Below are 20,928 nucleotides of genomic sequence, written 5' to 3' on the forward strand. Positions count from 1 at the left end.
GCCAAAAAGTAAAATCACGGCAATTTACATGCAAAACTGCAGGTAGATACACCAGTTTATGGTAATGTTATGCGTTTTTGTTTGTATTTTTATATTTTAAACATGTTCTTTTTTGATTTTGGTTAGTAAACTTGATATTTTCTGTTTTTTTACTCTTTAATCGATAGAGTGTTCAATAAAAGTTGATTATTTTTGTGGGGTTTATTATTGTGATAAGATATAACATTAGTAGAAAGCCATTTTTACGCGCAGAAGTGCTTGGTTTTTAAAAAATCGCAATGTTTAAACGAAAAACAGCACCCAGCAATGATAAAATGCTATGCCGTGGGCTCCGTAATGGTGGCGTCTATGACGTCATAGACGCGCGACAATGGATAACAAGACTCGTTGTTTTACAATCCGTTTCCTAACTTGGTCTATATTAACTTTGGATTTAGCGAGCATTAGAAAATAGCACCTTACTATTTCAATTTTTACCTGTTCAAAGTATACTGTTTCTATTTTACATATTTTTCTATTATTTAAAAACAGTAATCAGCTTTGACGGGCGTTTTATAAAGTCGTGATAATACTGTCGAATAATTCTGCAACCTTATTTTCCTGATTATCATTAAATGGGGGTTCATAAAAAGAAAATTAAAAAAAAGTCTTGTCTGACAAAGTGTCCCATCTTCCCCCACCCTACTATATATAATTTTAGGAAGGTAATTTATTTTATCTCAGTTTTTTAGGCAAAACTGAAAATAATTTATGAAAAAAAATCAAATTATAGGAAATACTTCATCCTATTTTTTAATTCAGTACTGGAATAATTCAAATCAGCAAACTGCAGGTTTTAACAGTTTAAAGAGTTGGGTGAGGGGAGACGGGACACCTTACATTCTATTTTCCGATTTGGTAGTAAACTAAAAAACATTTAATGAACTAGCGTATCTCCAGAACTCTCATTGACCGTTGTTAATTCTTTGAAACACAATCAGGATATTTGTATATTTTTATTTGTTAAAGGTGTCCTATCTTACCCCACAGAAATACGTGATTCGGCGAACATTCAAAATTTTATGCTTTTTTCAGCCATTGAAAAATATGTTGTATTTATCCATTTCCGAACTTTATTACTTAACAATAGCAACCGCCTTTGTCGCGCACCGTGAGAATACTGTCGAATACTGTAAAATATGTTTTGTCTATCATCAAATGGGAGCCCGTGAAAAAAGATTTTATAAAAAAAGTTTTAAAGGAAGATTTAAACAAAGATTTTTTGTCTATATACGGTGCAAAACTAAAGTGGTCCACCGGAAACAAAACATGACAGGGAAGACTAAAAATATTGGCAACAGGCATAAACTGTTCAGCACACAGATATATTAACCGTAAAAAATATAAACTGCGATGGACTGTATGTAGGTCAAGGATTTCGAAATATCCATGCAAACAAACTTTCTTGGATAAAACAACACAGTGTACTCGAAAGTTCTTGTATTTAATTAACTTATTCCAAAAAGGTGTTAACTTAAATTTAATGTTAGTCGCTTTGGTTTACGTTCAATTAACAATAGATTATAAAATAGTATGGAAGTAGTTATGGATTCGTAGCGAAATAGCATCAAATATAAATGTAACTCATATATAGTAGCAGGGAAAGAATTGCTAGTCTCTATAATGATATTTGGTGAACTTATTTTGCTAACTATCTCGAGTGAACAATAAGCCAATATACACATAAGAAATAAAAATAGCAACAAACGAAAAATTGTGGACAGAATCAAGTGTACAGTCGTTGTAGTTCACAATGTAGATCGTGTTGTATGTTTAAGGTCCAAAAAAAGAAATATCATAGGGTGTGGAAAAACGCACTAAAATCCTGAAATTCTAAATTTATGGTTGTTAAATATATAGCTGGCTTTAACAACCATACCAGGTTGGCATAAAAAGCGTGAAAAGGCGTATCATGTCAACAATGGCTTGTGAGTTAAAATTTTGAACACATCTATTTACATTATGAAACTCGGTGCAGTAAATATATATGTGGAAGTTATTTGCTTGGATTAGTGAGAAAATGTTTTCAAATAAAAACGTTATGTTGAATATTTAATGTCATATATGTAAAGGTAATAGTTTTGTGTGTAACATTAAAAACACTGCGTTTAACAATGCTGTTACCGGCTACAACGCATCAGTAGTAAAATGCATATATACACGACATGGCACCGGAATTCACGGTTTATAAGAAATGCAATAAAACATGGATGGCACAACGAACGTCAAGAAATACGTTCATTCTTGATTTAGTAACGATCGCATTTAGTTATGAAAGCAATATATTGGCCAATAGATAAAAAAACGAGACACAAACCAGTATGCCACCACGATTGTCCTTATCCGTTAACGTGTTACAATGTTTTAAAACACCATGTATGTTAGGTGGTTGGTAGCATACAAAGAAATTGTGTCTTGAAACACCAAGTGTTTATAATGTGTCACCGGACCATTGCAATTGCATAAAATCTTTAATCGTCGTTGTATGGTGATCACTGTAAATGGAATACAATCAGATATAATCTATTGTTGCCGGCAAAGCAAAAATAAAAGGTCTTCACAAATAAAATTTAAACAAAAAACAATTTTTGTTCCGATAAGGACAGTCTAAATAATACCTCGACCAGTCAGTAAAAAAAAGTTGACAAGAACAGCTATTTTAAATTTAGACTACAATAAAGTTGGAGAAATAAAAATTGTTTAATGCTTAAATATTATATGATTTTTGAAGACAAAGAACTTACTTGATCACCGTTTCCATTAACAAGTCTTGTGTCTTCTTCAGGTTCAGCAGCATCTTCAGGTTTACGCGCTAAAACAAATATTATTTATTAGCTCAATATTTCTCATCACTTCTATTTCATATTTTGATATTACCCACCTGCTTCTACATCATCATTAGCTGCATCATCTTTGTTGATTTCCACGGCAATATCTTCTGCATTCTCATCACCCTTTTCTCCTTTGTTGCCTGTTGTATGTTTATGTTTAGTTATAACTAAAAAGTGATGATAACCTAATTTATTATGGCATGTTATTGGTTAAAAAATGTTACCTCCACATACAACCAACAGAACACTCACTTTGTTGAATTGCAATTTTAATTATTACAAAGTTATAAAACCAACTTACATATAATTCCTTTGTTATATAAAACAGCAATGATGATGGCAACTACCAGCAAAGCGACAAGGATGCCAATTATAATACCAGCAGTTGGAGAACCAGATTTGTCAAGAATTTCTGTTGAATACAGTTTTACAGCTTTATGTTATAGTTTATTTTACAATATATGTTCACTGATATATTAAAATGTCACAATGTTGGCAAATTCAAACAAAATCACAAACAGCGTTGTGGGCATAAAGGTACATGTAATGAGATATGGACACTTGTGTTACACCTTTTTAAGTTGCTATGTGGGGATATGTAAGTGACATCTTAATTTTTATACAGATAATAAAATTAAAACATGCAATTGAAACAAACAGGAAAGACATATGTTAACATGCGTTAATCACCTTTCTCTGGTTTGTCCGTTTCTATTTCTTTGAAGAGAAATAAAGGTACAGAAGGTTAGAAAGGTTAATTTCATGCTCTTATTGATAATTTACCACCATATAAAAGCATTAAGAATGTTAATAGGGATTATATTGTTAAAAAATATGATCCATTTTGTTAAAATTGATTATACTAAGTTGAAGCTAGCAGCTAATACTACAAGAGTGCGTAAAGATGATTATACCAACGAAAGCTACATACCTGGTAAAACAAATGACTTTTCTACAGTCTCTCCATCAGCTGACACCGTACAAGTATATTTTACATTTGAAAATGTTTTATCAAGTGGTCCCACAGTCAATGTGCTTGTGTATGTCATTCCATTTTGAGTAAGAATAGCTTCAGTGACTATTAAAATGAATGGGTTTTGTATCTGTAAATTTAAACCAATGTCATGCATACCTTCCTCTTCCGAGCCAACACGTGCCCACACAAAGCTTGGTGCAGGGTTAGCTTCAGCAACACAAACCATTTCTGCAGTATTTCCAGAGTCGATTGATTCAAAGATCTTTTCCTCGTTGTTAACACTCAATCCTGGACAATATCCACATTAGAATTATATAGAACAGTAGGAGATATTGCTCCATGCAATAGAACTTACCATTGACTGTCACTTCAATTTCTTGAGTAGCTGTCTTATCTCCATTAGTAGCAACACACTGGTATAAACCCTGGTCAGAAAACGCAGCTGATGCCACATTGATAGGATCTGTAAAAGCAATATACCAGTTAATAAGCTATTAAAGAAATGGAATAGAGTTCTTGTATTACTCAATGAGAAACACCCAAAAAAGTATTATTACTTGATTGAGAATAATCTTGGCCGTTCTTTTTCCACATAATAGATGAAACTTGTGGGTTTCCACTTGAAGCACAAGAGAGTTCAAATGCTGCACCGAGCTTTACAATTTCGCTTCCAGTTATCATAGGTGTGTCAAGATCTGTAAAAGAAATACATAGCAAAATATAGATAAAAATAAATAAAATATATAGATAAATGTAGAGTGACCATACATTTAATGCACTGTTTTTGCATTTACTTACAATTTACATTAATAGTATAACTTCCAGTAACTGGAACAGATGTTGGGTTGGTGGCTGTGCATTCAATCACTCTGTTGTTATCCTCCTTAGTGACCGTGACACTTATTGTTGAAGAAGTTCCCTCGTTGAAGCTTTAAAAAAAATGTTAATACAAAATGAGTATGTTATAGGGTGGTAAAATGGGCACTAGAGTTTATCAGCAATGCTTTTTGAATAAAACCCATAAAAAGTTTACTGTCCATGCGTACTTTAACGTCTATTTTGCTTTTAGTCTCTTCATAGTTTTTTTGTACTCTGCAATCAACCTTTGTGTACTGTGAAACTGGGATGCATAAGAAAAATATGAACAAAAATGGCTACTTTGAAGGAATAAATGGAACTTTTTATCCCAACATGTTGGGTAGCCTTAATATTTATATGCCTGCAAAAGTAAAGCTACATCGAAATGATATCCTGCGGTTTAGACAAGAACACTTTCCCAATCTTACCCATACAATGCTTACCTTGTTATGCTTGGTTCGGGATAACCATTTCCTTCGCATGTAAGCATGATCGTATCACCGATCTCAATCATATTAGAATCACTTGTTACTGTTACTTCATCAGTTGGGTCTAAATTAAAGAAATTTATTATAAAATCTGCATCTTGTAGTATAGATATAGTCTATAAGATATTGCAAAACAAATTTACATTTAACTCTGAATAATGGCATGGTTGCATTTTGCATCTTGCTTTCGCTTCCCATGGTTGTGGTGACCTGTAAAATATGACAGCGATTTTTTTCAATTATTTTTAATAAAAAATATAAAATAACTTACAACGCAGTAAAATTGCATGTTATCGTCCGCCTTGCTTAATGGAATGCTGAGAGTTTTTTTTACTGAGGTCTGAAAAAAATTAAAAACATTAGCATTAAAACACCTTTAAATGGTAGTACAACTTACAGTGCCATCTGTTTCGGAGGTTTTTATTATTCCAGAGTTGAATACATTGAGAAAGTCATTAGCTTCACCTTCGTTAACTTTCTCATCACCTGGTAGCAAAACAACTCGTTAATGGTATATGAAGCTTTTCTATAGTGAACAACTTCCAAATACGACAGTAATGTCAATGATAAGTCTTTTTTATAATATATACATTAATCATCCTTATTCAGTGTATCAAATTTAAGTTCACGTCAACAGTCAGGTACTTATATGTCAACAGTCAGGAGTGCACTTACATAAAATTTGTATCATGCAATATTCTAATAGGAAGAGCCAGAACTAATAAACACATTCCCCACACTATATTCAACTCACCGCTATTACTACTGATCAGCTCAGATCCTTTTATTCAGAAGAAAACACCACAAAGAAAAAAGTTAGTTAGTATATGTTAATAGTAAGTAACAAGCAAATGTTAAGAGTGTAAAACTGGTATTTTAAATTTACAAGTGCTACAAAAGCTAAGAAAAACTCAAAACTGCATTTTAACTTACAGCAAAGAAAGTTACATTTTAGCAAGACTGTTACAAATGTTAAGAAAGTGATTAAATTAAAAGGTTAGCGAAGTTTCAATAAGCTTTTAACTGCATAGCCAAAAGAGGTGCATCAGAAGGTTTTATACCTTTGTAAAATGTTATCACTGGTTCAGGATACCCACTTCCACTTTCACAACTACCGACAATGACTTTTTCTTCGCTAGATTCAAATTCAGTCAAGTCACTTGTTGTAACTGGCTCAGTAGTAGGGAATGCTGGAAAGACAAAGATTGGTATACATTATTAAACATAAGTGGGACAAAGGGGAATTCCAAACAGTCAATACTTACAATAAACACCAAAAGTAAGGGGACCTTCAGCTTGGCCACCGCTGGCAAAATCTACTTCGCAAACTAGCTTGGAAAATTCATCATTATCGGCGAGAGTTACTTGGGGAATCTAAAATGTAAGTGAAATGCTATATTTAATAACTAATATGTATCAGCATGCATTAAACATTTGAAATGAAACGCGTTTTCATTCTCTTGTCTCTTTCCATTTAGTAGTGAACAAAGAATATTTATCTTTATGGCTCTATATAAGCCTTGTTTATTGTTTAAAACAAAATCGGGAAATATGGAATTTCGATGCGGTATTCCATCTTACCCCACAATACTATACGTTTGAATAATATTCCATGCAAGTGTACTGTAGGTATGTGGTATACGTACGATAAGTGACCCATCCATCCCAATGGTAAGGTTTCTTGTGATGCCTTTTCCCTTAAATGTCGATCCTTCATCACCTTGCACGAATACGTAGAGACGTGGTCTGCTACTTTCTTGTTGTGCGTACCACCTGATCGTTGGTATCATGCCTAAAGGAATTAGATGAGAAATGAGGGTTGAAAATTGAGACTGACTATATACACATACCTTCAAGCCCAACAGTTTCATATATACATGGTATAACTGCATCACTGCCAACTTCGGCCGTAACATTTTGAAGCATAAAAGTGATTTGAGCACTGCATTCTGTAAAAGAAAAAGTGTTATAAATAAACTGTTCAGTATTTTACAATTAAATAAATACATTCAAAATAACCCCCCTTAACGTTAAGCAGCCTTACCAGTTACTAAGAAAGAAAATCGATAAGCGAGCTATGAATAAAACATGTTTAACCGTGGGTAAGATGGCACGGTTTCACAATGACGTTATAACCCTAAAAAAAATGGTAAATAGTCTTTTCATATGCACCACCACGGTAAAGAAATTAGGTATATATACTATACGAATTTTCCAAAAAATTAACCAGCTACACGTTGTAAGATATTTGAGGCGAAGCGAATGTAACTTGAAAGAGGAAGTACTGAAAAGTGGCGTCAATAAGATCGTAATATGACGTAATGTCTAGAATCTTATTGTCCAATGTGTCATTGCAAACATAGACTGTCGGTCGTTAATTCACATCAAAAGATACAATAAAGCAGTTTCGCATGGCAGTGTGTTTTGATTCTCTGATCAAATGTTTGATATCAGTAAATTAATTCTACGGTTTTAAATGCCCGTGCCTTTAAAAACGTAAACGTCCAAAGACCGGAGATAAAAATACGGAAGTGTCTTTGTCTCGTATCAGCGTGGGAACGTGGTCACACTTTCGGTTTTTAAACTACAAAAAGAGGGTCGTAGGGCTCTAGGCTAAACTCTACAATACCCGTATTAGGTAATATTTTTTGCGTAGGAGTGACACGTGTTTATCTAGCCGACAGTGACATCACTGGAACTTAAAAAAAAACAAATCGATTTGTAACTTCAAAATATTTTACTTTTTACAGGCTTTTTCGAACATTAATTTAATTTGTCCCAGCTCTCCAAGTAGGCTGCGCATAATTAATTTATATTACAAAGGAATTATTTTTTAATCAATGCAAGCGCTTCAATGGAATGACGAAATCCCTAAAGTGAATATTTCAACCATTTGTCACAATTAAAATCAATGCGGTAATTATTTAAAGCAGATGGAGCCAGCCGTTACAGACATGCGATATCTCATGGGACAAATGACAACCAGTTGTTGCAGACGCGGAAGGTCAGACAAAACGTGCCCAGTTTAGAGATTCAGTTTTATTCTGTTGTAACTTATAATCTGTAAATTACGATGGCTTTTTCGTTAATCATACTTGATACTTGAAGTATGATTAATAGCAGAGCGTTCAGTGCCAGTCTGTAACACGGTCCAACGGTTTTTCGGGTAAACTATGCGTGAAGCAAAACATTCAATAAATTTGGAAATAATGTGACCCAGTGTTGCTAAAGTACAATATACACGGACATAAGATACGCACTGCTGAGTTCTAAAATAAAAGCGATTTCACGAGTGAGCAACCATGTCCCACGCATAAGATGTTTGAGCGCTGTCGGATTATTTAGAACCGCTTGGGGTTCTTAGAACGACAGAAATATAAGATGAATTGCCGCTCACAATATTAACAAGTGATCAATCTAACTCGGCTGCTAAAAATATCGTATCCATCACATTAAAAGTTGAACTCAGATAAAACGCTTGGACGTTATTGACATATGCGGCCTCTTTGAAAGAATGTGTAATTCCCAAGTTGCCACAAATAATAAACGTAATCACTAACTAAACATTTAAACAAAGAATTAGGTTCTAAATGTACACCATGTGGAGTTTGCGACCGACCTTTTAGCTTCTGGCACATCCATAAAAATTAAGCTTCAATTATGATGTAATGACAAGTGGATAACATTCGAATGTTAGATTCATAAAGTACCATGTTTGAACAAACAATAGTGTAAAATTCGGAAACCAAAGCGAAACCAGACGCGTATGTAAAGTACAACACTGAAGGTCGTTGTAGATAGCGTAAACCAAAGTGATTGTGAAACGCGTGACTAGTTTGTTATGAATTGTAAATACAAGAAAAGCGGACTATTATACCTCACAACGAAGAGCCAGCCTTATTTATTTATGCATCAGCATAAATGCTTTTATTCTGTGTGCGTAGCAAAAAGTAGGCCACTTTGCCGGCGCCTCGACGAAATGATTTAACACTCGAATGTTAGAAGTTGTAAACGTGGCATACTTTGGTTGCGTTACTAGTACACGCGCGCAAAATAATAGATTAGTGGCTGCATACAATGAATAGGGGCACGAAACGGTTGGAGTGATATCTAAACAATTAACAGGTGTGGCGGAAGTTTGCACAAAAAATACAGCTAGACGCGTGGGCTGTGCTTAGGTTCACTACATTATACGAATATCCAATCTCCACGAGGGAGTTACATTTAGAGAAATACACAAAGGGGAATATAAACCGCGGGCCAACTTGGCAACAGGAATGTGCGATTGTAAATTCACGAAACTACCTCACAAAATTCCACACATGCTTTCATTACTGCTACAACGTTTTTACCCCGACTCAAGGTTAACAATGTTGGAATATAGAAGTTCGTTTAAACGGACAGGAAAAATAATAAACAACCACTTACTTGCAATAAAAAATAGGCCCAATACAATACGAATGCAGATCATCATGTCTTAGTAGTAAAAACTGCAGCAGCAATGCCTTAATGTAGAAAGTCTGTGAAAACTAGATTATTCTGTAATAAGATAAGTTAATTAATTGCGTTAATTAATGGAAAATATATACAATTTAGCGGATAACTTTAAAATAAATTAATTAGTTGAGTAGTTATTTTTCATTGTTTCCTAAACTAAACATTCTGTATTGACGTTGCCCTTCTGTTTACGCGTGCTATAAACTGCTTATGAAGCAATTCCAGCACTGTATAAGCCTAACCAATTCTATTTTAGAAGCACGGCGTTGATATGTAGGTACATGTTAAAAATCTACCGCCCGCGGCTCCATCTGATAACAAACATGCAGTAACTGAAAGTTTACTTTCATTGACGATATAGTACTTTGGGGTAAGACGGGACACCTTTAGCACATAATATCCTAATCGTTCTTTAAACAATTAACAACGGTCTATGCCTCTATGGTAGTCGTGGGGTTACGATTTTACAGTTCTTCGATTGTTCTTTGTTTACCATACATTACAGTGTATTGTGTAAGCTGTAAGGTAAAAGTTATAATTTGTGTTGTGCCACGTCGTACGACACCAGCCCATTACATGAAATTTAATACGTTGGTTGAAATACTAATCGCTAACACAACTTGAAACTCGCGCAAATGGCTTGAAACAACACGATGACGGGCTTTAGTGTTTCTTCTCTGATACGTTTTGATCGTTTAAGTGCTTTTAAGCAAAGCGAGGCTGGGTCAATTAAGGAGAAATACCTTATTGAAACAACTGTATAAAACATTTGCCATGGAATGGCCATAGACGTCACATGAACCTATGGTATCTTATCAACGTCGTATAAGGAATCTATGTAATCACCAACGCGGTTTAATCAACAAATAGTCAATATTTACTTCGGACAAAGTACTACCTAGGTGGAAAGCGATGCCGCCATCTTCTAAACAAACAAAAACCTTAGCAGTAAACACCAACTTGTCGAACATGGAATTGCAAATTATTCCGAACATTAATTCAACTAATTTGAATCATACAGCTAACTTTGCTCACTTAAACTCATGCATTTGACTGAGAAGTTCCTTACACTGGCAACCTTTGTATGTTCTGTCTGCTTTTTACTTTGACTTTAACTATTTATTAGATTGCCTTGGGACTGCATGTCACCACTGTGATGATTCCTGCATCTGCGAACCAATTTATGACAAGCTAATGAGAGCAATCAGGAAAGCGTTATACGCAGTAATTCACAGCAGCAGCGCCACAAAGGGCGGGGCATCTTCTCAACAACGATGAGAAAAAAGCAAGCGAGTGAGCGACGGAACACGTCCGTGTTGCGCTTCATCGCATCGCCATTTAGAGTACATTCGCCAACGATTTTTTTCCTCTGCTTTGCGTTTTTCGCTGGTAACTCGCGAGAATGAGTTCGTGAGTAGTGCGTAATCTGCATTTTCCTTCGACCCGGTGTTTTTCTGAATCGATACGGACCACTTAACACGAGTACATTTAACGCGTTTGTTAACCCCAGTATACCTCGGTTTATTATGGGTGTTGTTGCGTTTAAAACGTACAATATGATAATATGACAAAGCCACGGACAAAATGACATCACATACCGCTACATGACAACCATTTTAATAAAAACCTGGTTTCCTTAGTTAATTGTTTAAAGTATGGGCATTCCATAAAGCTAAATTTGATGATACGAATACAACTTAAAGTGAAAACAGCACGTTGTACCATTCAGCATGCTGTTTACACAACCCCACTTAACGTTATCGCCAAGCAAACGATCTAGGAGCAATTTGTTTCGGTATTTGGTGAAATTATATTTGTGAAGTGCTGCAGCCTGCAGATGAAGCTGCTTTTACGAATACCTATTATTTATTAGTACAACGACTGGTACAATGATAATCAACTAAATTCAGTAATATGACTTACTACACAGGCGTGCGCATTATTTATTGTAGCCTGGGGCGACTACATTAGTTGCTCCGTTAAAACTGCAAGTATGGGAAGGCATTTCATTCGCGAATATAATAAGTGTTCTTACAAATACTATAACCCAAATAGAAGTAGATAATTTTATGCTACAACGGATTCAAGTTAGTTTGTGTTGATAAGTTCCATTGGAACAAACAGGAGTATTTTTTATTGAATTGTTTTCAGCAGTTCAGCTACCCTTTTTAACTTTTTTTTATTAACTTTTAATACACTGTGTGACCCGTATATGAGATAATACCTGGCACACTTGCAACTTTAGACCTTTCGTTCTATTTCAAACACTGGCTTTCATTGAATTACAAAACTCGGTCTACTTAATCATTCTTATCGACTCCGGTGAGGCAATTGTGAGCTTTCCCGCGTCGCCACGTGACGTCGTTGGATCGCATTGTTCAGTCAGATAGCGATACCGTAGAGCTACAGATTGGATCCAACCGCATTTTCACTAACAGCATGCTACTATTGTGCACATCTAGGCAAATCGTCGATATACCGTAGGGCGTTGACGATCTTCGAAGCCAATTTGTCACAACGCAGCATCCTGATCATTTCGAATCCTTTAAGGTTATACTGGATATTTCCTGCACTGTGTACCGTCGACGAATTCGATTTGAAAATCATTCTAAGTAAACAACTTTCTAAACTCTTCCAGCTTATTATTGTTGCTGTCATGTACACACTGAGTAATTAAAATAAGACCCTCAAACTATTACCTTCATAAATTTATAATTGCTAGCCGGGACAACACAAAACCGGGCAAGACAAAAGTTAATCGATAGCGTAGAAGAGGGAACGTCCTGTAAATCTGTTGTAATCGCCACCGGCTTCAATCAGCAGCTTTCTAAACTACTTCGCGCCACACTTTCGACGAACGCTTTCGGCTCTCTAAAACTTGCACCAACAGTTTAGTTGTTTAAACTATAATGAACTTTTAGCAAACGACTCAACAAGAACGAATGTCCCGGTTAGCGCAGTCAGGTGAATCACACCAAAATGCTAAAATTTCGTCGTGTTGTTTGCGTGGGCGGGAGGCAAATGTAGCACCTCATTATTAAGAGTAAAAGTATGTTAATGGTAGTTGCCATTTTGTTATGGTACCATCAACTCCAGTTTTCTTCTATAGTTACTTTAAGCATGTTACAGATTCGCTGACTTTTTATTTATCAATTTTCTAAGTGTCGTAGAGTTTGTCGAAAATAGGATACAAGTTACATGTCGCACGTGAACTCCTAACCAGTGAAGCGGTAAGTTTTAACGCAACCCGTGCGTGCTTTGAATTCTCAAACTCTTGACTGCGTCATAACATCGGAATGTTAAGGTGTAAGCCACCGGCGGAATTTTTCATTAAATTAACTACATAAAGCGGTTACTATGTTTATCTATGTAAACCATCACTTGGCGCATGAACCGTGTGGTATGAACATTATATATGCGGTTGTGTTATGACATTACGTTTGTTAACAGTCTATGTACAAGGTAGTTACTAATACTCCCTTTTAAATGTCCCATTAATACTCCTACACATGTCTTTATAAAAAAATAGGCAGAGATAACCCAATGAAATAAGTTATTAAAGTCTAAATTGAACTTAAGTGTATGAACGCTTAAAATTGAAAATAAGCGTGTAGAAGTGTACCAACTGATTATAAAATAGTGGGATAAGACAGGACCCTTAAGCACAAATTGCCCAATACTTTCAAAATCAAAATGTTTATGACGTTTTTTGTGTGATACCACAAATTAGTACTATGAAAGAATGAATGTTAACTTACCTTGTCCTCGCGTGGCCGGAAAACTACAGTCGTTAAAATACGAAAAATACGGCTGTTCATACACTCGTTCTAGCTGATGAGCTGCCTTGTATGTTACTTCATGGGTGATCATTTTTTTGTATGTCTAATACATTGGACAACTCATTAGTGACCAATGGGTTGGAGCAATTGCCGTTAAATGTCTTTCCCAAGGACACATACGCCCACAATGGTAGCAGCGACGAGCCTCGAACCCATTACCTCTAGGTTACAGGCAGGGGCTCAAACCACTTTGCCAAAGTGCCGAACAAACATTATACAACTATTCTAAAAAATATACTAAAACACATTATTAGCAATAAACATGTTATTAACACTCCTACAGTAGGTTATTGTATGAATTGTTCGAACATCAATTGACAAATATTGTATCCTGAAAACAGATATAAACTTGTAATAACAAAACGAAATAGTATTAACTAAAATTAAAGTGTATATTTCTGCCACAAGTTGGCTATTGCTGCACTGTTTAAGCCACTTCTCATCAAATGTCTCCTGTAATAACAAAACGAAATAGTATTAACTAAAATTAAAGTGTATATTTCTGCCACAAGTTGGCTATTGCTGCACTGTTTAAGCCACTTCTCATCAAATGTCTCCAAGTGTCTGTGACTGAATTTCGAATATATTTTTAATATATCTTAGTAATTAAATAGCATAATACATTTGAATAACTCTGGGGTTTAAATTATTGAATTAAAAACAAACCTTCAAAGTTAGGCAATAAAAACCTACAAAACTACAATGTGGGAAAAGATAGGACAAAAAAAAGGATTTCATATTAATAGTATTCTGCAACGTGTAGTTAACCTACAAATAACAGCCTGTGCTAGTTTCTTTGCCACGTAAACTTTTTATATATAATTTCAAAACTTATTTTTTTGTGGATTTCATCCCTAATTTAAACGATAGGCTTGCCCCCTGTTTTGACATGATTGAACAAGCATTTAATAAGTTCCCTATTATTAGCTCTTTTTAGCTATTGAAAAAGCGTCGTATCCATTTTACACAGAACTTTAATACCTAACAGTGACGGCCTTTGCCACGCAATTTGTTGGACTGTAAGACTGGTGCAATTTTTGTTCATTTATTATGAAATGGGTACTTTATTTAAAAAAAGTCCTTTCCTTGCCTACCATATCACTAGTTTCAATGCTCATGATAGAGATTTGTATCCGATTGTAACCGACAGTAAAATTTGTAGTTTGCAATATTTACAATTGTAGTGGCTCTTAGGGCAAGATACTTAGGGATATTTGTTAATAAAAGTTGCGTCTTGCCATAGCGCACATGAAACACTACACATGGTGTGATGTTCAGGTGAATAAAAAAATGACCATTATTATTACTTTGATCTTAACATTTTTCCTCAATGCTTCTAACTACTTCCATTTTCCTTTACAAATTAAAACTTTGTAGATGGTATGTTATTTATTTACTACACTACTATGGAACGCAATAAGTATTGTTAGTTGAAAAAGGCTTAACGGTAAAAAACTGCAGTAGTCTCAACCAAGATTAGTTATAATAAATAGTGCTAACATCTGCCCCATTTTACACAAACTAAATGTTAAAAGCTTTATTTTATATACATGTTAACTTATACATGTGCATCTACGGAGTATGATATTAACATACTTCTACTTGAGAGTTGCAAGAAAATTCAAAAAGTCGACGCAAGACAAGATTCCAGAGATGTTTTCACCACCTTTTTCTGGATAAATAAATAAATTGTAAAAATAATATGCAGAAAAAATGAATAAAATTATTATGTAATAAGACTTTAGGAAAGAGATATTTTTAAACAAATTTTATTTTATATTTTTGACTAACTGTTGCATATTGCTCTCTAGCGACACAGGTGTTTGTGCTAGTTAAAAAACAATCAAATATACATTTTGAAAAATGTTGTGAAAAAAATTTATAGGGCACTTTAACGACATATGTGGAGTTAAGTTTTGCTAAAATTCTGACAAAAAACAATTTATTATGAATAGCCTATAAATTACAATATAATCGTAAAAAACAACATTTATTAGAAGCAAAAGAGGATAATTTACAGAAACACCTGTGTATGTAAAAGTTGCTTCAGAATACCTAAAAAAACTTGTAAAAACAGCCAAGGTTCCTAAATGGAACTTAAATCGTCCGTTTTAATATATAGTAAAAATGAGTTAATATATAGTCAATTTTGATTTCAATTAAAAACAAACCTGCTCTAACAGATTTCTTTTGCAATTCCTTAGATGGTGACCCTACGTCTACTAGATCAACTAAAGAAAAAAAAATACTTTAAATATAATGTAAAAATAAGCAACCATAATAATTGTGTGTAGTGGCACAATGACGAACCAAAACTTAATGCTAAACATTATGTCAACATGTGTCTTCTTTAGGAAAAAGATAACTGACCCAAAAAGATGCATATTAATACATTGGGACCTCGTATATAGACACCAGATGTATGACGCCATCACATATGGTGTGTAATAACTAATAATAACTATTAACTAATCATGAGCTGTAAGACTCAACACAAGTACTGTATTATAACAAGACCCCCCTCCATACAAGAATAAGTGTGATGATAAGGAGTTAATAATAGACCAACTAGTTTCAAGCCTTAGTTTCTTATCTGTTTACATACATTGTAATGTTGGTCCCATCACAATAGCAAAGTGATCAGTTTCAAAGATTCGAGACAAAGTGGAAAGTTTGTCTTCAATTTGAACCTGAAAAACAATGGGTTGAAAAATGCTTTTAATTTGTAATAATACACGCTTACCTTTTTAAACTTTGAATAGAGACACTTAGACACAGGATCCAACCATGTAATCTTTCCTGCAGTGAAGTTAGACATCATGTTTCCAACAGTAACTGTTCCATGTACATTTCTATATAATACTACATTAGTGAAAATAGGAAAGCACCATGACTCGTTAAATACCCCTTAACCGGGGAACATTTGGTTTGAAACTTAATGCTGCTTTATTGACTTGTGTGCATGAGCTAGATGCTTAATTGCTTTAACCTGGTGGTTGGCATTTGGCCATATATAGCTTGGAATCTAATGTTCTTCATTTAAAATGCTGCATGAAAACTATCACCAATAAAGTTGCATAAGGAGTAATCATGTGTTGACATAAGGTGCAGGACACTGGTTTATGTCAGAGATAAAACCAAACATTTAACATGTAATAGTGATACTAAAATGCTCGAGATGAACTAGACTAGAGTATATATTTACCCAGTAGCATCCACAACTGGCAACTGGTCAAAACCTTGTGCTCTCATGATATCTAGAGCTTCCTGACAACACATCACAGGTGGTATGGACACCGGGGAAGCCAAATTCATGTCTCCAACATTCAAGTCCATCCAACTGTTAAGTAAAAATATAAAGGTTCGTTACATTTGGCTAATATATTTATGTAACCTATGAAAATAAATTTCATAGTAACTTTGGATCAACTATTCACTAGTGAAACGTTGGTTACAGTAATACTACATTTAATCCTGGTCCATATTTCATGTGACACCTTTTGTTTACTAGAATTTTAACGCCATAAAGTCACTTAAAAGAAGAGATATTTATTTTCCGATTAAACAAGGTACCTACAATAAAGAAGTAATATTACATTCACAAAACAATTAAAATAAATAAACAAAAAACTCACGGAGCTCCTTTTACTTCTGGTTTATCCTTTGTAATAAAGTTACGTTCAATCATCCAATCTTCTGTAAGATGTTTTGTCCTAGCGAAGAAATATGTGAAATTATTCCAAACTGCATGACTGGCTCAGCAGCCGTCAGAGACTTTACCATCACCATACTGAATATCACAACACTTAAATGTGTGGCCCAAGTAAAAAATCTTAAAAAGATCTTAAAATTTACTTTAGTAAAACTTAACAGAAGTTTTAGCTTCCCAAGTTCGAGGTCGAAAGTTGTTTTAAAAAACAAAAATCATTCTCACATGTAGTTTCTGATTGAATCTGGAAGGACTACAACACACTTCTGTCCTTCTTTCAATTCCTTAGCAGCTTCAACAGCAATATATGCTGCAGTTCCACTGCTTCCACCTAGTTTTGCATTGTTAAAGAAAGTAAGAACTTTTTTTCATATTTTAATGATTCCTTTCGAGTGCAACCCCTGGGTTGATGTGAAACAGTAACAGTGGGTCTTCATTTGATTGGGTTGTCAATTAGAGGTTAAGAAAATCTAATGATCGGTATTCCGAAAACTAATTTAACGCATGTTTAGACATTGGTTTGCCACTGTTATTAATTTATGGTTGGTATTTACTTAGGCAACACAGCAGAAAGTTGAGAAACCGTGTCTTACATGGTCAACATACCAGATGTATGTTTGTGTATACAAATGTTAATGTAGAAAATCATTTTGTATGAATTTGTTACTTATGTACATCAAATAAATTAACAGCAGGCAAAATAGTTAAGATATATTAACATTGGGAGGTTTGCCTTCACTATTTGCAAACTTTAACACTTTCGGCGCCAATCTACGTATATATACGTTTAAGCAACAATGGTTTCGGTGCCATCACACGTATATATACGTTTTAGCATTTTTTCATTGTTACGGGTGCCGCATTGCGTTTAAACTAATAGTAAACCACGTATATATACGTGCGCTCGATCTAGGCTGCATTGAGACTAAATGCGAACATCTGCTTTGAGATTACGTTATTTTTGAACAATTAGCTTGTGATCCTGCGATCAGCTGTTTCTGACGATTTCAAGTATATTTTACGCAATATTTACTAGTTTACAATGTTTTCACTGCTGCCACTGCTGGAATAATTATGAATAATGGTTCAAACTTCAAAGTTTTATAGTCTGATCATTACAATTATGATGTTGTGAAGTTTTGTTTTGTCCAATTCTTATTGTTACGGCTGTGACGAATAGTAAAGATATGGATAAATTGGTAGTGATGTTATACGTCCACACAAAGGGGATAACATGGATATGTCACTGTTGTTTCTTGGATTCCTGTTGCTTACTGTTGTATAATTCGCGACTTTCAATTGTAATTCAAAGCTTATTAAAAATTTAATAAAATCCAAAATTCTTGCGGCACCCAGTGTCCGGTTGTTCAAATTAGTGCGGCGCCGAAAGTGTTAAGCATTGTATGAAAATATAAATCTGGTTGTTGTGATATTTGATCTTAAATATTCAATATCTAGATTCTACAAACTGGGTAATCACCAATAGTGATAATATAACTATAATACATTACTGGATTACTCTTTAAATGTTTTGTTGTAACACTTTATTCAAGATAATTACATCACAGTTGCTGAAAATAAGGTTTCTTACCACACAGTAAACCTTCAGTTCTTATCAACTTCCTTGCCATAAGTAAGGAATCCTTGTCCTTTGATTTATACCATTTATCAATGACTGACCTATGCAATAGGAGTTATTTATTGTCTACACAGTTGTTCATGCCCGAGGCTTATTGAGACATTAACTAATTCAAACAAACAAAAACCACAATCCCTCAACTACCTAGTTTAGTAGTTTTCTCAAGTTTGAGTTAATTTTTCAGCATACGGCATTTAAAACCTATTGACAGTCCTTTAAATTATGCAATGTGTTAAGGTACCTGTCCAGAACAGATGGTATAAAGTCATATCCAATCCCTTCAACTTCATAGTAACTGACATCCGTTTTATTCAGCTCTTCGGGAAGTGCAAGGTCCGAACCCTCAGGATCGACTCCAATCACCTTTAAAAATTAGAAAAAATATTAAGAATATTTTTATTGAGAAGGTTTGTTGCAAAGCAAAAAAAGCAAATTTAACATTTCGATTGGTGGATGTAGTAAACCTGTAATTATTGGAATATCGATTTGATAATTCGGAACCATAACCATTACTGTGGATAAAGCTTACTACACCTGGCAATTCGGACACTTTTCTTTCAGTTTACGACCAATACCAGTGACTGTTCCACCTGTTCCTGCACCAGATACCAGCATATCAATCTGACCTATGTGAGGTAAAAATATTAATGACTGGGAGGTACTCATACTATATAAATTTAATTTCTGCTGTTCATTGCAAAACATACTCTTACCTCCACATTGTTTTAAAATTTCTTCAGCTGTTGTGTCATAGTGGGCCAATGGGTTACCTGGGTTTCGGTACTGAATAAAAATACATTTGTTGTAAATTGTGACATCATGTCAATCTTCAGCGTTATGGTATAATGTCTAAGTCTTGACAAGTATAACACATGTTTTAACATCCTGCTTTATGTCTAAAATAGCTTTTATTGTTTATACACAGAAGCAAAATTTAAGTATTTACTATATTATTAAAAATGAATTTAAAAAAATGAAAAACAAAAATAAATGTTATGAAATATGAAAATACATTTGGGTGACATTATACAACATATAAACACTTAAACAGCGATATGATAAAGCTTTACTTGATCAAGGATAACAGCATTTGGTATTTCACTCTCCAGTTTTTGAGCAACTCTGATGTGAGATTCTGGCATGTCAAACCTAGCACTCGTTGGTGTTCGCACAATTTCAGCTCCAAGCGCTTTTAATATGTTCACCTGTCACAAGGTGTACACTTGAGGTCAAATTAAGATTTTACTGGCTGTTTATGAAAACTTTGTTAACTATTGTTATTAACCTAACTAATTAATAAGTGTTCGGCACCAACACATCTATGTTAGAATAAAGATGTCTATGTCAGAGTTCAATTGGATATAAGTTTAAATTTAATTTCAATTTTGTAAATTTTAATTGTTCATGAACGTTTGGGTAATGAATAATGATACAGAAATATTATTCCGCTAATAAATTTTAGGTGTATTTATTAATTTGAACTACAAAGTGCTAAAGTCTATGTTAATATAATTTCCCTATGCAGTACAATACAGAAACACCATGCATACATTACCACATATTGACATATCCATATCACAAAGGGTGCTATGGACTTTCACATTGCAATCTAATTATAAATAACATCCATTCAGAAAAAGTCTTCAGGTGGCATTTGCAATAAACTATTTATATAATATATAAAAATAACTGCAGAAATCCATTAAAATAATATTCTCACCTTTTCTTGGCTCATTTTTTCTGGCATGACAATTATGCATCGGTATCCCTTTACTGCTGAAGCCAACGCCAAGCCAATTCCTGAAGAAATAAATTAGTAAAAGGTAAACAAATAGAAAAAATGAAATAGTATATAGTAGAAAAGAAACAATAAATAATGACATATATAACAACAAATACTGAACATATATGTCCGGCATAGTGGTTAGCGCCCCTGCCTGTAACCAATAGGTTAATGGGTTCAAGGCTCGCCGCTGCTACCGTTGTGGGCGTATGTGTCCTTGGGCAAGAAACTTAACGTCAATTGCTCCAACCCAGTGGCAACTAATCAGT

At 34.3% G+C, this 20,928-nt stretch overlaps 2 protein-coding genes across 5 annotated transcripts in view; both read right to left on the minus strand.

Annotated features, from left to right (window-relative positions):
- Nucleotides 1–1,462: 1,462 nt before the first annotated feature.
- LOC100178077 (hemicentin-1) lies at nt 1,463–9,765 on the minus strand. Of its 4 annotated transcripts, XM_002120849.5 has the most exons (20): nt 9,621–9,765; nt 7,043–7,141; nt 6,839–6,984; nt 6,458–6,566; nt 6,254–6,382; nt 5,947–5,973; nt 5,590–5,678; nt 5,464–5,532; nt 5,336–5,402; nt 5,148–5,256; nt 4,645–4,775; nt 4,404–4,541; nt 4,202–4,309; nt 4,003–4,134; nt 3,802–3,948; nt 3,561–3,587; nt 3,172–3,282; nt 2,921–3,010; nt 2,784–2,851; nt 1,463–2,534 (listed from the first exon to the last, which is right to left on the minus strand). In XM_002120849.5, the coding sequence occupies exons 1-20, from the start codon at nt 9,664–9,666 to the stop codon at nt 2,532–2,534; spliced, it is 1,845 nt and encodes a 614-aa protein (XP_002120885.1). In that variant the 5' UTR covers nt 9,667–9,765; the 3' UTR covers nt 1,463–2,531. The 4 variants fall into 4 exon arrangements, with proteins under 4 accessions (XP_002120885.1, XP_009858241.1, XP_009858238.1 ...); XM_009859939.2 differs by lacking the exon at nt 3,561–3,587; XM_009859936.2 differs by having other exon boundaries at nt 3,802–4,134.
- A 5,137-nt stretch (nt 9,766–14,902) lies between these two features.
- The window catches only part of LOC100180445 (cystathionine beta-synthase-like), an 8,713-nt gene continuing 2,687 nt past the window's right edge, over nt 14,903–20,928 (minus strand). The window contains exons 5-17 of the mRNA XM_009859940.3: nt 20,597–20,676; nt 19,947–20,081; nt 19,590–19,659; nt 19,411–19,502; nt 19,118–19,239; nt 18,829–18,917; nt 17,463–17,568; nt 17,164–17,241; nt 16,734–16,868; nt 16,272–16,380; nt 16,134–16,218; nt 15,700–15,759; nt 14,903–15,200 (exon numbers count right to left, since the gene is read on the minus strand). Coding sequence (XP_009858242.1) covers nt 15,127–15,200; nt 15,700–15,759; nt 16,134–16,218; nt 16,272–16,380; nt 16,734–16,868; nt 17,164–17,241; nt 17,463–17,568; nt 18,829–18,917; nt 19,118–19,239; nt 19,411–19,502; nt 19,590–19,659; nt 19,947–20,081; nt 20,597–20,676 — 1,235 coding nt within the window. The 3' untranslated portion in view covers nt 14,903–15,126. The remainder of the gene's footprint in view (nt 15,201–15,699; nt 15,760–16,133; nt 16,219–16,271; nt 16,381–16,733; nt 16,869–17,163; nt 17,242–17,462; nt 17,569–18,828; nt 18,918–19,117; nt 19,240–19,410; nt 19,503–19,589; nt 19,660–19,946; nt 20,082–20,596; nt 20,677–20,928) is intronic.

Source organism: Ciona intestinalis, chromosome 4, assembly GCF_000224145.3.
Source record: "Ciona intestinalis chromosome 4, KH, whole genome shotgun sequence".
NCBI classification, from domain to species: domain Eukaryota; kingdom Metazoa; phylum Chordata; class Ascidiacea; order Phlebobranchia; family Cionidae; genus Ciona; species Ciona intestinalis.

Coding starts and splice junctions, on each gene's coding strand:
- LOC100178077 (XM_009859936.2), bottom strand. CDS start 9,666: ATGATGATCTGCATTCGTATTGTATTGGGCCTATTTTTTATTGCAA. Junction 6,985..7,042: donor TGAAACTGTTGGGCTTGAAG/GTATGTGTATAT, acceptor TAATTCCTTTAG/GCATGATACCAACGATCAGG. Junction 4,135..4,201: donor AATTGAAGTGACAGTCAATG/GTAAGTTCTATT, acceptor GATATTGTCCAG/GATTGAGTGTTAACAACGAG.